The 16,078-nt window shown below is 44.4% G+C and overlaps 1 protein-coding gene across 2 annotated transcripts in view; it reads left to right on the forward strand.

The window, feature by feature from the left end:
• Nucleotides 1–14,125, forward strand: part of glp2r (glucagon-like peptide 2 receptor) — a 117,674-nt gene extending 103,549 nt beyond the window's left edge. Inside the window, exons 12-13 of one of the 2 annotated variants that reach the window (XM_072483081.1) lie at nucleotides 3,976–4,017; nucleotides 12,472–14,125. In XM_072483081.1, the coding sequence (XP_072339182.1) occupies nucleotides 3,976–4,017; nucleotides 12,472–12,771 (342 nt within the window). In that variant the 3' untranslated portion in view covers nucleotides 12,772–14,125. The remainder of the gene's footprint in view (nucleotides 1–3,975; nucleotides 4,018–12,471) is intronic. The other variant, XM_072483082.1, reaches the window with a different exon arrangement.
• The last annotated feature ends 1,953 nt before the right edge of the window (nucleotides 14,126–16,078 follow it).

Here is a 16,078-nt window from a genome sequence, read left to right on the forward strand (position 1 = left end):
AATTCTGTGACTTTCACTTTAGTAATGGAGAGGGATAGGTGCGTGCAACAGGGCAAGGTTTACAATTGGGGGAAGGGTAAATACAATGTTGTCAGACAAGAATTGAAGTGCATAAGTTGGGAACATAGGCTGTCAGGGAAGGACACAAGTGAAATGTGGAACTTGTTCAAGGAACAGGTACTACGTGTCCTTGATATGTATGTCCCTGTCAGGCAGGGAAGAGATGGTCGAGTGAGGGAACCATGTTTGACAAGAGAGGTTGAATGTCTTGTTAAGAGGAAAAAGGAGACTTATGTAAGGCTGAGGAAACAAGGTTCAGACAGGGCATTGGAGGGATACAAGATAGCCAGGAGGGAACTGAAGAAAGGGATTAGGAGAGCTAAGAGAGGGCATGAACAATCTTTGGCGGGTAGGATCAAGGAAAACCCCAAGGCCTTTTACACATATGTGAGAAACGTGAGAATGACTAGAGCGAGGGTAGGTCCGATCAAGGACAGGAGTGGGAGATTGTGTATTGAGTCTGAAGAGATAGGAGAGGTCTTGAACGAGTACTTTTCTTCTGTATTTACAAATGAGAGGGGCGATATTGTTGGAGAGGACAGTGTGAAACAGACTGGTAAGCTCAAGGAAATACTTGTTAGGAAGGAAGATGTGTTGGGCATTTTGAAAAACTTGAGGATAGACAAGTCCCCCGGGCCTGACGGGATATATCCAAGGATTCTATGGGAAGCAAGAGATGAAATTGCAGAGCCGTTGGCAATGATCTTTTCGTCCTCACTGTCAACAGGGGTGGTACCAGGGGATTGGAGAGTGGCGAATGTCGTGCCCCTGTTCAATAAAGGGACTAGGGATGACCCTGGGAATTACAGGCCAGTTAGTCTTACTTCGGTGGTAGGCAAAGTAATGGAAAGGGTACTGAAGGATAGGATTTCTGAGCATCTGGAAAGACACTGCTTGATTAGGGATAGTCAGCACGGATTTGTGAGGGGTAGGTCTTGCCTTACAAATCTTATTGAATTCTTTGAGGAGGTGACCAAGCATGTGGATGAAGGTAAAGCAGTGGATGTAGTGTACATGGATTTTAGTAAGGCATTTGATAAGGTTCCCCATGGTAGGCTTCTGCAGAAAGTAAGGAGGCATGGGATAGTGGGAAATTTGGCCAGTTGGATAACGAACTGGCTAACTGATAGAAGTCAGAGAGTGGTGGTGGATGGCAAATATTCAGCCTGGATCCCAGTTACCAGTGGCGTACTGCAGGGATCAGTTCTGGGTCCTCTGCTGTTTGTGATTTTCATTAATGACTTGGATGAGGGAATTGAAGGGTGGGTCAGTAAATTTGCAGATGATACGAAGATTGGTGGAGTTGTGGATAGTAAGGAGGGCTGTTGTTGGCTGCAAAGAGACATAGATAGGATGCAGAGCTGGGCTGAGAAGTGGCAGATGGAGTTTAACCCTGAAAAGTGTGAGGTTGTCCATTTTGGAAGGACAAATATGAATGCGGAATACAGGGTTAACGGTAGAGTTCTTGGCAATGTGGAGGAGCAGAGAGATCTTGGGGTCTATGTTCATACATCTTTGAAAGTTGCCACTCAAGTGGATAGAGCTGTGAAGAAGGCCTATGGTGTGCTCGCGTTCATTAACAGAGGGATTGAATTTAAGAGCCGTGAGGTGATGATGCAGCTGTACAAAACTTTGGTAAGGCCACATTTGGAGTACTGTGTACAGTTCTGGTCACCTCATTTTAGGAAGGATGTGGAAGCTTTGGAAAAGGTGCAAAGAAGATTTACCAGGATGTTACCTGGAATGGAGAGTAGGTCTTACGAGGAAAGGTTGAGGGTGCTAGGCCTTTTCTCATTAGAACGGAGAAGGACGAGGGGCGACTTGATAGAGGTTTATAAGATGATCAGGGGAATAGATAGAGTAGACAGTCAGAGACTTTTTCCCCGGGTGGAAAAAACCATTACAAGGGGACATAAATTTAAGGTGGAAGGTGGAAGATATAGGAGCGATATCAGAGGTAGGTTCTTTACCCAGAGAGTAGTGGGGGCATGGAATGCACTGCCTGTGGAAGTGGTTGAATCGGAAACATTAGGGACCTTCAAGCAGCTATTGGATAGGTACATGGATTACGGTAAAATGATATAGTGTAGATTTATTTGTTTTTAAGGGCAGCACGGTAGCATTGTGGATAGCACAATTGCTTCACAGCACCAGGGTCCCAGGTTCGATTCCGGCTTGGGTCACTGACTGTGCGGAGTCTGCACGTCCTCCCCGTGTCTGCGTGGGTTTCCTCCGGGTGCTCCGGTTTCCTCCCACAGTCCAAAGATGTGCAGGGTAGGTGGATTGGCCATGATAAATTGCCCTTAGTGTCCAAAATTGCCCTTGGTGTTGGGTGGAGGTGTTGGGTTTGGGTGGGGTGCTCTTTCCGGGGGCCGGTGCGGACTCGGGGGGCCGAGTGGCCTCCTTCTGCACTGTAAATTCAATGATAATCTATGATTAATCTAGGACAAATGTTCGGCACAACATCGTGGGCCGAAGGGCCTGTTCTGTGCTGTATTTTCTATGTTCTATGTTCTATAGTCATGACTCCCGTGCAGCTGATCTCCCTGCTCTGGCTCCAGATGACAATGTCCGCGTCCATCTTCCGGGTGGTGGCTGGTCTGCAACCGCTGTTGTCCTTCGGCAGGTGGCCCCCTGCTCGTTCCTGGTTCGTCTACCGGTTGGCTCTATTCTGCGCCGCCAATACTCTGCGCCCTTCGTCTCGTTCCACGCTCTCCACGTGATCCTCCATTGTCACTTCGCCCTCCTGCTGACCCTGCCACGGACTCTGCAGAGCTCCCTGTCACTCTGCATCCCCCTGACTCTGACACAGTCCAGCCCGCTCCTGAACCGACGGCTCTCGACCCACCCTTGAGGCGGTCAACCAGAATTCGTCGCCCACATCAGAGACTTAATTTATGAACTTTGCGGACTTATAGACTCTCTGAATTATTTTGTTGCTTTGTTTGATCGTTTCCCTGGTTTGTATATAATGTTGATCTCGTTATTCTTGTTGCATACTGCTTCTCTGCACCAGGCACCTTCCCATATAAATAGCTTAGTTCTCATGTACGTAGTCCTGTAAATATGTCTTCGCACTCCACACGTAGTTAGGAACATTCTCACCATACATTATTTATTGCCACACACATACATTCTTTTATAAAAGGGGGGATGTCATAATATACACCAGTATATCATGGTGCAGATACACACACACTGATGGACACACAGCGGGACCAATCAGCACACACAAAACCGCAGCCAATCACCAGCACACTCACTATAAAGACAGGGGGCATCAGAGTTCCCACTCATTCAGGATGCAGCCTCCTCGAAGGACAGAGCTTACAGCTTACAGCACAGATCTTCACCATGTGCTGAGTGCATAGACTGGTTTGGACAGGCATAGGTCTTTAGTTTAATTTAACATCGTGTTAACCCACAGTGAAAGTATGTTCAACAGTTTCTAACTTAATAAAATAGTGTTGCACTATTTTAAATGTTGGTGGCCTGTGTGTGTTCCACAGATCCAGAGCACCCAACACATCAGTTCCTGCAATAGCAATGAAAGGAAAAACAGAGGATTTTGAATGCTTTGCTTAAGTATGGCTGGTTTTTTAAAAAATTAGTTATATGGAATTGTAATCACAATACAAGCCTGTCACAACAGAATGATCCTTCCTGGACCAATTTTTTAAAAATCGGTCTTGGGATGCACAGCCGCGGTTACATTTATTGTCCATCCCAAGGTGCCCTCGGAAAACAATCATGAGCTGTGATGGAGCAAACATGAATTACTGTCAGTATCGTTAGTTTAACGAAAGCGCTAATTGACTAACCTGTGCTATATTCACTACAGCTTTGTTGCACTGTAATACAGAGAGCCGGTGGCAACAATTCAATGTCCAACAATACTCTTTTCTTCCTCTGCAGGGTTTTCTGGTGGCTTTGCTGTATTGCTTTGCCAATGGAGAGGTAAGGAACTGACAGGATGCTGTCTTGTAAGAAAGTCTCCAGGTTAATGGAGTGTTTATTGTGATGATAACTCTTGTGCTCTTTAACAGAGAACCAGGAATAATCCAGATTTTATTCTTGGCCGGTGCTCAGTCAGCTGACCCCAGCAGAGGGGGTAGGCTTGGCCTCAGCACCCTGGCTCAGGAAGAAGGAAGTGAGTCAGTAATTAGTGCAAAAGCACAGGTGCGGATTTATAATGAAACACGCCGTGCTGTCGCACATGGCCACAAAACGACATCAAAATGATGAGTGGGTCCACAACACAGTGACACATCTCTCAACAGCCGCAATTGCCGTCAGGCATACGCTCTAAGCTGACCTGCCGTTGCTGCAGTTTTTACCTGCAATGTTCACACATTGGCTGCTGTTGACCATTTTTGCATCAACGTCCCTCTTCTTCCCTCCCCTAACCCCCACCCAATAAAAAATTGCCGGTTTAAAAGGAGGGGAAGCAAAGCTCCACAGTGTTATGCTCGTGCAGTGTCTCTGTGGTGTGACTGACAGACAGAATAGAAATAAATAGGTCACCATTATCAAAAGGTCCAGCCAGGCTTGGAGAGAGTAAATGGCTGGCCATGGCAGTACGAGATACAACACCAAACTATGGCAAATACATTAACACTCGCCAAAGCACCCACACTGAAGAATATATCGTGTGAGTCAGATCTGATTGATCACACTTTACTTTGAGAATTTAATTTCTCAATCCTTTGACCTCGTTTGTTTCTCAGATTCCACTTTGTGGGGCTATATCCGAGGGGCCTAAAATAGAGCGATATTGGCTCAGGCAATATTCTGGTCTCCCTGGCAGCCACCTTAAGCCTAAGTTATCCCTTTGCATATTGAGGGGCCATAGTGCTTGTTTCAAAAATGAGGCAGAGTTTGTACTGTGGAAGTTGATTAATTTTAGCAGAACTACTGCTACATAAGCAGTCAACTTTTGTTGTTGAATTAAATTTCTTTTAGATGTGCCTTCTCGGGCCTCCTGAACTTTTATACTTACCTTGAATTGGGTGACCTTCATTGGTCCCTTGATCCATTCCTTGGGCCCTTGGTTCATTCCATGCCCACAGAGTTTCTGTTGGATTGCAATCAGTCTGCATTATAAGTGTCAGGTTCCTCAGTGTGTTTATTTCCTGATTTTAATACAAGCCACACAATATATTTTCAGTAAAATTGCTTTTACTGTCAACAATTTCTGTCTGAGAACAAAACAAAGCTGGACTGTCTTTTTGTATTCATAGGTAAGTGATTTGGTGGGTCTGCCTGCCTCCTTCTCCCTGTGCCAATCATTCCGGGCCTCTTTGTCCTGCATGTCCTGTGCAAGTGCCCCCTCTAGTGGACTCAGCTCATTACATCCCATAAAATTGTGCCTTTTTCATGGGCAGAATATTGCTGTCAGTGGCAAGCACACGTCGCCGGCTGTTCATTCCATGCCCACAAACTTTCCGGTGGATTGCAATCAGTCTGCCGTCCGATACTCTACCTCCCTCTTGTTATCCTCCAGCTGACTCATTCAGGGTCCAGCGCTGCCTCCACATGAGCACCAACCCTAGATGCCCCCATTATACTCTCTGACAGACTTTTTTACTCAGTGTGAAATAAGGACAGTGGCACAGTGGTTAGCACTGTTGCATCATAATGCCAGGGACCTGGTTCAATTCCGGCCTTGCTGACTGTCAGCATGGAGTTTGTACATTTTCCCTGGTTTCCTCCGGGTGCTCCGGTTGCCTGCCACAGACCAAAGATATGCGGGTTAGGTGGATTGGTCATGCTAAATTGCCCCTTAGTGTCCAGGTGTCCAGGGGTGTGTAGGTTATGAACATAGGACACGGTGGATGGGGGACTGGACATGGGTAGGGTGCTCTTTTGGAGGGTCAGTGCAGACTGGTTGGGCCGAATGTTCTCCTTCTGCATTGTATGGCTTCTCTGAACTCCTATGAAGGACCTAATCACCTTCACTTTCGTAACTTGTGCCTCCCACTGCTGGGCCCTCTATTCATCTCCCTGCAGAATGTCCATTCAGTTGTGAATGAGGCCCTTGCCCTCGATGAGGTCAATGAGGTAATGTAATAGAATCCCTATAGTGCAGAAGAAGGCCATTCAGCCCATCAAGTCTGCACAGACCCTCTGAAAGAGCACACTACCTCGGCCACTCCCCCAGCCTACCCCTGTAACCCCACCTAACCTGGACACTAATGGGCAATGATTTTAGCATGGCCAAACCACCTAACCTGTACATCTTTGGACTGTGGCAGGAAACCAGAGCACCCAGAGGAAACCCACGCAGACGTGGGAATAACATGCAAACGGAGTCACTCAAGGCCTGAGTTGAACCCGTGTCCCTGGTGGTGTGAGGCAGCAGTGCTAACCACTGCACCACCATTCTGCCCACCTGCCGTATGTAATTGCATCAACATCATATGAGGGAGCAGGCTTGAGGGGCTGAATTGCCGACTCCTGCTCCTAGTTCTTATGTTATGTTCTAATATTGACAGACACTTGGCTGAGGGGTGATGGCACTTTCATGGGAACATAGGAGGAGTAGTCCATTCAGCCCATCAAGCCTTCCGCCATTCAAGCGGGATCATGGCTGATTAGCTCCATCGATGCCATTTTTCCCCACCATCTCCATATCCCTTGATGTCATTCGTATCCAGAAGTTTATCGATTTCTGTCTTAAACATTCTCAATGATTTGAGCTTCCACAGCGTGCTGGAATAAAGATTTACTGCCCTATGAGTGAAGAAATTCCTTCTCACATCAGTTTGAAATGACCTGCCTCTTATTCTGAGGCTGTGTCTCCTGGTTCTAGATTCACAAGGCAGAGGAAATATCCTATCTACATCTACACCGTAAGAATTTTATATGTTTCAATGAGTCACCATTCATTCTTCAAAACTGTCGAGAATACAGGCCCAATTTCATCATTGACTTTTCATAAGACAATCCCGCCATCCCAGGAATAAGTCTGGTAAGCCTCCTCTGTTGTGCTCCCTCCATGGCAAGTACATCCTTCTAAGATAAGGGGACCATAACAATATTCCACATGCAGTCTCATCAAGGCTCAATACAATTTTCCTATTAGTGACAGCTTCCTGCCTGGCTATACCTTGTACCACTTGTCCCATTGCGACTGTCATGATGGTGTTGTGGCTCTTATTGCTAAATCACACCTTAGGCTGTCTCCCTCTGGCACTTTCAGCTCCTTTGTGAATCTGTGTTCCATTCCCTGCCTCCCATTTAAAATCTTTGTTCTCCTACCAACCACATAAATACAATAAAGAATTTTCTCACCCTCTGCCAAAATTGCTCTCATTCCCAGGATCATCCTGGAAGTAGGAGTAGGAGCAGTTCAAAGAAGTGCAGGTTAGGTGGATTGGCCACGTTACTTGCCCCTTAGTGTCCAAAAGATATGTAGGTTAGGTGGGGTTATGGGTTTACAGTGGTAGGGTAGGTAGGGTGCTTTTTCAGAGGGTCGGTGCAGACTCAATGGGCCAAATGGCCTATTAGAATATAGAAGATAGAACAGCACAGTTTAGGCCCTTCAGCCCACGATGTTGTGCCGACCATTTATCCTAATCTAAGATCAACCTAACCTACACCCCTTCAATGTACTGCTGTCCGTGTGCCTGTCCAAGAGTCACTTAAGTGCCCCTAATGACTCTGACTCCACCACCTCTGCTGGCAGTGCATTCCACGCACCCACCACTCTCTGTGTAAAGAACCTACCTCTGACATCTCCCCTATACCTTCCTCCAATCACCTTAAAATGATGTCCCCTCGTGACAGCCATTTACGCCCTGGGGAATAGTTTCTGGCTATCCACTCTATCCATGCCTCTCATCACCTTGTACATCTCTGTCAAGTCATCTCTCTTCCTTCTTCACTCCAGTGAGAAAAGCCCTAGCTCCCTCAACCTTTCTTCATAAGACATGCCCTCCAGTCCAGGCAGCACCCTGGTAAATCTCCTCTGCACCCTCTCCAAAGCATCCACATCCTTCCTATAATGAGGTAACCAGAACTGGACACAATATTGCAAGTGTGGTCGAACCAGGGTTTTATAAAGTTGCAGCAAAACCTCGCGGCTCTTAAACTCAATCCCCCTTTTATGAGAGCCAACACACCATATGCCTTCTTAACAACCTCCTTCTGCACTGTAGGAATTCTAATCGGCCATTTGGCCCATCGAGTCTGTTCTGCATTCAACCAGATCATAGCTGATTTGATTCTGGCCTCATTTCCACATTCCTGCCTATCCCTCATAACACTGAACTCTCTTGTGGATCAAAAATCACTCTTGATTGAATATTCAGTGACCCGGCCTCCACCACTTTCTAGAAAATTCCAAAGATAAATAACCCTCTGAGAGATAAAAATCCTCCCCAATGTTGTCTTAAGTGGCAGGTCACTTATTTTGAAACTGTGCCCTTGGTTCTAGATTTCCTCATGAAGGGAAACATTCCCTCAGCATTTGCTCTTTCAAACCCGCTCAGAATCTTAGCACAATCACAGAATTGTTACAGCGCAGACAGAGGCCATTTGGCCCATCACATTTGCACCAGCTTCCCATTTGAACAACTCACCTGGTGCCATTTTGCAAATGATTCCCAATGTGGGAACTGAGTCCCAATACTGGAATTGAACCTGTGCTGTTAACGTCCTTCTGTACCAAATTTCTAGCCATCTAGCCAACTGTGCTAACCGACCCCTCACTTTTACCACTGGTTTCCCCCAGTGATCTTTCCTTGGCTTACTACTATATATTATCTACATGCCATCTTAGGTAAAGCCAGCCAAAAATATAGCATCAGTCTTCATAATGCACACTGATGATGCCCAATTCTACCTCACCAGCAGAGTCTAAACACTCCACTGTGGCTTAGTTATCAGACTGCTTATCTGACATCAAGTGCAGGATAAACAGAAATTTCCTCGATCGAGGTATTGGGAAGACAGAAGCCATTTTCTTCAAATTCCTCTCACAAACTCGGTTCCCTTTCACTGATTCCGTCCTTCGCCCGAGCAAATTTCCGAGGCTGAATCAGATTATTTGTTGTCATATTAGACTCTGAATTGGATCTCCAACCACACATCCATGCTATCACTAAGCCAACCTCTTTCCACTTAAATTTTTTAAAAAATCTTTTATTGTCACAAGTAGGCTTACATTAACACTGCAATGAAGTTACTGTGAAAAGCCCCTAGTCGCCACATTCCGGCACCTGTTCGGGTACACAGAGAGAAAATTCAGAATTCTCAGCTGGTACAGGAATTGAACCCATGTTCTGCATCACAAACCAGCCATCTAGCCCACTGAGCTAACCAGCAACCCACTTCCATAATATTTCCCTGCTCCAACTTCAACTCATCTGCTGCTGAAATTGTCCTTTGTGCCATTGTTGCCTCTCGATTTGACTATTGCAACACACTCCTGGCCAGATTCCCATGCTCCTCTAACCTTTGTAAACTTGAGGTCATCCTAAGCTGTGCTGACCCACTCCTAATTCACACCTACGTTCCATTCACCTCTCACCTCTGCGCCCACTGACCTCAATGGCTTCCAGTCAACCTTCCTTCATCACTGTTTCAAATCCATCCATGGCCTTATCCCTCTCGAGCTCTGTAATATCCTCCAGCATCACCAATGGATAAGGTATATCTGGATTTCCAGAAAGCTTTTGACAAGATGCCACACAAAAGGTTGCTGCATGCGATAAAGATGCATGGCTTTAAGAGTAAAGTCGTAGCATGGATAGATGATTGGTTAATTAATAGAAAGCAAAGAGTGGGGATTAATGGGTGTTTCTCTGGTTGGCAATCAGTAGCTACTGGTGTCCCTCAGGGATCAGTGTTGGGCCCACAATTGTTCACATTTTACATAGATGATTTGGAGTTGGGGACCAAGTGCAATGTGTCCAAGTTTGCAGACAACACGAAGATGAGTGATAAAGCAAAAAGTGCAGAGGATATTGGAAGTCTGCAGAGGGATTTGTATAGTTTAAGTGAATGGGTTAAGGTCTGGCAGATGGAATACAATATTGACAAATGTGAGGTTATCCATTTTGGTAGGCATAACAGCAAAAGGGATTATTATTTAAATGATAAAATATTAAAACATGCTGCTGTGCAGAGGGACCTGGGTGTCCTAGTGCATGAGCCGCAAAAAGTTGGTTTACAGGTGCAACAGGTGATTAAGAAGGCGAATAGAGTTTTGTCCTTTATTGCTGGAGGGATGGAGTTTAAGACTAGGGGGTTTATGCTGTAACTGTATAAGGTGTTAGTGAGGCCACACCTGGAGAATTGTGTTCAGTTTTGGTCTCCTTACCTGAGAAAGGACGTACTGGCACTGGAGGGTGTGCAGAGGGGATTCATGAGGTTAATCCCAGAATTGAGGGGGTTGGATTACGAGGAGAGGTTGAGTAGACTGGGACTGTACTCGTTGGAATTTAGAAGGATGCAGGGGGATCTTATAGAAACATATAAAATTATGAAGGGAATAGATAGGATAGATGCGGGGAGGTTGTTTCCACTGGCAGGCGAAAGCAGAACTAGGGGCACAGCCTCAAAATAAGGGGAAGTAGATTTAGGACTGAGTTTAGGAGGAACTTCTTCACCCAAAGGGTTGTGAATCTATGAAATTCCCTGCTCAGTGAAGCAGTTGAGGCTCCTTCATTAAATGTTTTAAGATAAAGATAGATAGGTTTTTGAAGAATAAAGGAATAAGGGCAGGAAAGTGGAGCTGAGCCCACAAAAAATCAGCCATGATCTCATTGAATGACAGAGCAGGCTTGAAGGGCCAGATGGCCTACTCCTGCTCCTAATTCTTCTGTTCTTATATCACAGCCCTCCCAATATATCTGAGCTCCTCTAATCCTGACCCCTTGAGCATCTCTGATTTCAATCACTCCATCATTGACGGCCTTCAGTTGACAAGGCCCCTAAATCTGGAATTCCCTCCCTTAACCTCTTTGCCATTTTTCTCCCCTTTACATTAAGGCTCTCATTAAAATCTAATTCTTTAACCAAACTTTTAACCAGCAACCCTAATGTAACCACTTTGTGACTTGGTGTGTAGCACCTTGGACATTTTACTCCAGTAAATGTACTAAATACAAGCTGCTGCTGTGGATTTTGGGCTGGTACTTGCTCTGATTGGTCAAACATTTTGGTTCAGTGCCGTTTATGGGGGAATTTGCATGAACTTTGTGCCCCCATAACTAATCAGATTGAAGAATGATTATTGTGGGGTGCAAAGTCTGAGCCTGGAATTGTCAGAGTATTTAATTCAATGTAAAATCATGCACAGGAAACAAAAAACGAAGTGAGAGAAAGAAATACGGGATTAAGGGAGAGCGATAAAAGAACAAAAATACTTTTTTATTTTCTAAAATCTATAACAATAATTAAAATCTGAAGCAACGGGACGTCGCAATTATTAAAGTTAATTTTATGGCCAGAGAGGCTAATGTTAATTGCATTTAATAAGGGCAGATGGTAAGCATTAAATGGAGATTAACTTGTTCTCCTATGAATAGAAACAGGCCATCAACAGGTCCCGGCATTGGCAATAGAGGGAGTCGTTCAGCCTGACTACCTGCCTCTCTTCCATGGCTACATCCATGTCAGATATCAATGGAGAGAGAGCACCAACGTGTTTGATGCCTTCCACAGGGAGCACCATCAACCTCAGGAATTACACTTTAAAGGAAGCTTAGCTGATCAGATTTGGGGGATTTAATTTTTCTTTACAGTATATTAGTTGTGCCCTTAGTTCCTCTTTATTGGCATCCTTCTGGTTGGATCGACAGAAGTACAAATGGGAACAGACTGATTCGGTGGTTTCAGAAGTGCACGTTTGCCATGTGTATCTCTGTAAATAAATGCTTATAATAGTTTCTAAACTTTGGTTGAAGTTCTTTCCTTTGCCACCTGACTTTCTGGAATATAACAGTTAAAACATATAATTTTATTGTAAGTGTATTTACCCTGGAATGGGCTTACATTTTCCGGCAGGTTTACTCGGTATCTAGTTGGTAAGGAATGCAACTTCACATCATTGCATGTGTTTCAATGCCGAGCATCTCAGCAAGATACTGTTAGAACAAACCTTCTAGAGGAGCATTTTGCAGCTGAGCTCAGGCAGCACTTTCCTGATTTCTGCATTTAGTTGTGCAGTCATTAAAAGTTGCTGTCTGCCTTGTACTTGAACAATGGTGGGACACTCAAAATTATTGAAAAATACAGCCTCTACTTCAGGGTTTCCTAATTTTGCGGGAAGCCTGGACTGGTAAATGTGTAAAGTGTAAAGCTATGTTCGATTTTTAAAAATGTAATTGATGCCCTACATAATTAGTTATATCCATAATCTCAAACCAATCTCTTGTTTTATATTTCAATCTATTTTTCTGGCAGGTTCAAGCGGAATTGAAAATGCGGTGGAGGTGCTGGCTGTTGGTAAATCACTTTGAATGCAATGGCTGCGTTTTTGGAAAGCACTTCAAATATCTGGGGAAATGCCCCAAACCCAGGTCCAACAGTTATATCTGCAGCAGCTCCTACTACAGCGATACCAGAACTTCTAGCGTGCAACTGAGCACTGTGCCCATGACAGAACTGCAAGCACATCGAACCATCCCAATGGAGCAGTTCACCCAGACTAGTGCGTCTGAGAGCAGTGAAGGTGAAGCAGGTGTTGGAGAGAGCCAAATATAAGGGCCACGTGCAAGGGCAGGTCTTAACAAGCCAAGTATTACATTAAGTACTGTAAGCTGTGAAGTCCTCTACTGTAAGAAGTGCATCCGAGTGAGTTGACATCAACACAACCTGAACCAGCTTTGTGACTGTCTTCTATTTTCTGTTATAAATACTAAATTTGGCATGTGATCAGGCTTAGTCGGAAATCATTTTAACACCTTTTCTCTTCCAATTATTCAGTGAGTACCACCAGCATAGGCCTGTGCCTTGCAGAGGGGGATAGATCCAGTTTGATTTTTGGCTAAGTCCACTGAAGTTAGCAAAGGTGCCACTCAGATTCCAGTGGTCAGGGAGAGGGGAACGATTCAGCCATTCTTGTTTGCTACCCGTTCAATCCTGGAAAAACTGTGCATGTGTGCATATTCTTTTTAAATTCATTTACAGGCTGTGGGCATTGCTAACTCGGCCAACATTTATTGCCCAATCCTATTTGCCCTTGAGAAAGTGAGCTGCCTTCTTGAACGCTGCAGTCCTTGAGGTGTAAGTACAGCCACAATGCTATTAGGGAGGGAATTCTATGATTTTGACCCACGACAGTAGAAGGAACAGCGATAGATTTCCAACTCAGGGTGGCAAGTGACTTAGAGGGGAACCTCCAGGTGGTGATTGTCCCAGGTACATGCTGCTCTTGTCCTTTCAGATGGTAGTGGCCAAGGGTTTAGCAGGTGCTGCCTAAGGAACTTTGGCGAGTTACTGCAGTGCATCTTGTGGATGGTACACACAGCTGCCACTGTTCACTGGTGGTAGAGGGATTGAATGTTTGTGGAAGGGGGAGCAAACAAGCGGTCTGATGGAGATGCAACTGAATGTAATCATCATGTAGCCTGACGTACTCACAACAATTCAGTTAGAGCACAAATCAGTGCTTAAAGGAGAGGTGTCGGGGGATCAAAAAGAAAATCCCTTTCTGCCCACTATGGAGACAACAATAAGTTAATTTTTTGCAATATTTACTTACTTCTGGCTATGTGTCTCCTACTATAGTGCTTAAACACATTAGAACAAATGGCTCCCCTCTTGCTGTACATTTCTCTGCTTACAGGTTTTTCTATTGTGTCAATAGGTAATCAGTTCTGGTCTACTGTTTTGGATCCAAACACTGTAAGGTATCATAATGTCACCAAGCATGTACATACTGTGCACGAAAGTAAACATTCCCCTCGCTCCCAATTTTGGGGCATCAACTACAATATAATATGATAAGTCACAAACGTTATGCATATTTAATATTCTGGATGTGAATTTTTTTTTAAACAAAGCTTGTAGTCTTTGTATATGTTCAGACAATAAAGTTTATTAAGCTGCACAAAAATAGTAATTTCCGCAACTTCAAGCTCCCAACTTTCTTTGGGCCATTAAGATGAATATAAGATGATTGCCTCGTGTCCATTCAATAGACATCAAAGGACACTGTCCTTCACTATAGCCCAATGGAAATTCTAGCAGAGGTGAGTATTAGAGGAAGAAGGAAACCTGGTTGAGGAACCATCAGTATCCTCCCTCTCTACCTTCACCTCAATTAAAAAGTGAGCAAAAAAACCATCACTGGTTGTGACGAGAAACAAAATCAACTTGCAATAATGTACAACCCTCTTACATTTTGGGACATGCCAAAGAGCTCTAGGAAAGTAAAAACATTCAGTTCCTCGAGCCTGTTCTGCTTTTCAATTAGATTAGACCTGATCTGCATTTCAAATCCCCATTTATCTTCATCACAATATCCTTAGCTAAAATAAATCTATCAATCTCAGTCTTGAATATTTTCATTGACCACACCCTTTTGAAGGAAAGAGTTCCAGATTTCTACTACCTTTAATGTGATGTGCTTCATTATTTCATACTGCATAGCTTTCCTTTTGGGATGGTGATGCCCCTTTGTTCTGGATTGTTTAACCAGGTGAAAAAGCATCTCCAAGCTTGCCGTAGAAACATAGAAACATTGGAAAATAGGAGCAGGAGGAGGTCATTTGGCCCTTCGAGCCTTCTCCACCATTCGTTATGATCATGGATGATCATCCAACTCAATGACTTGTTCCCACCTTCCCCCCATATCCTTGTCTGCCAACCAATTTTCTATCCATCTCAATACATTACCCCGAATCCCATGTGCTTTAATCTTACTTGCTAATCTCGTATCAGGGACTTTGTCGAAAACCTTCTGAAAGTTCAAATAAATCACATCCGCTGGCTCCCCTCTACCAGTTACATCCTTGAAGAATTCCAGCAGATTTGTCAAGCATGACTTTCCTTATCGTAATTCCGTGCTGACTCTGTCTGATCCTGCCCTGTTTTCCAAGTGCTCTATTTTATCTTTTATAATAGTCTCTAGCGTTTTCCCCACTACTGACACCAGACTGACTGGTCTATAATTCCCTGTTTTCTCTCGAACTCCTTTTTTAAACAGTGGGCAAACATTGGCTACCCTCAAATCTGTAGGAACTGTTCCAGGAGTGATAGGATCTTGGAAGATGACCACCAATGCATCTATTATTTCTAGGGCCACTTCCTTAAGTACTCTGAGATGTAGATTATCAAGGTTTATCAGCCTTCAATCCCATTAATTTCCCCAACACCATTTCCCTTCGAACAGTGATTTACTTCAGTTCCTCCCTATGTTCTCCAACATTTCTGGTATGTTATTTGTGTCCTCCTTTATGAAGATAGAACCAAAGTGTGTATTTAGTTGATCAGCCATTTCTTTGTTCCCTATTATAAATTCCCCCATTTTTGACTGTAAGGGACATACATTTGCCTTCACCAATCTTTTTATTTTCACATACCTATAGAAGCTTTTGCAGTCAGTTTATATGTCCCCCGCAAGCTTATTCCCGTACTCAATTGTCCCCTTCTTAATCAATTCCTTTGTCCTCCTTTGCTGAATTCTATCAAATCTCTTTGTCATTTGAAAGGCTCAACAAAATAACCCTCCAATTTACTCTGCGCGGGGAAATAAACACCGAGTCAACGCAACATGTCCACTTGGCGGGTGATTGAGAGGACCATTGGGCTGCTGAATATGAGGTTCCACTGCCTGGACTGATCAGGGGATGTATTGCAATACCCTCCAGAGCGGACATATAACTCCTATTGTACCTCTCTTTTGCCTCTATCCTTGGGTGCCAGTGAGATGTCATGAGCCACCTTTTCAAGGAATACTCTTTGTCACCCAGGAGCCAACCATCCAGCCAAGCTGGTGCCACAAACAGCCTTGGCACCTGGGAGTGTCGCAAGACATATGCATCATGGGAGCTGCCATGGTACCTTG

The sequence above is a fragment of the Scyliorhinus torazame genome, chromosome 18 (assembly GCF_047496885.1).
Source record: "Scyliorhinus torazame isolate Kashiwa2021f chromosome 18, sScyTor2.1, whole genome shotgun sequence".
In the NCBI taxonomy this organism is placed as follows: Eukaryota; Metazoa; Chordata; class Chondrichthyes; order Carcharhiniformes; family Scyliorhinidae; genus Scyliorhinus; species Scyliorhinus torazame.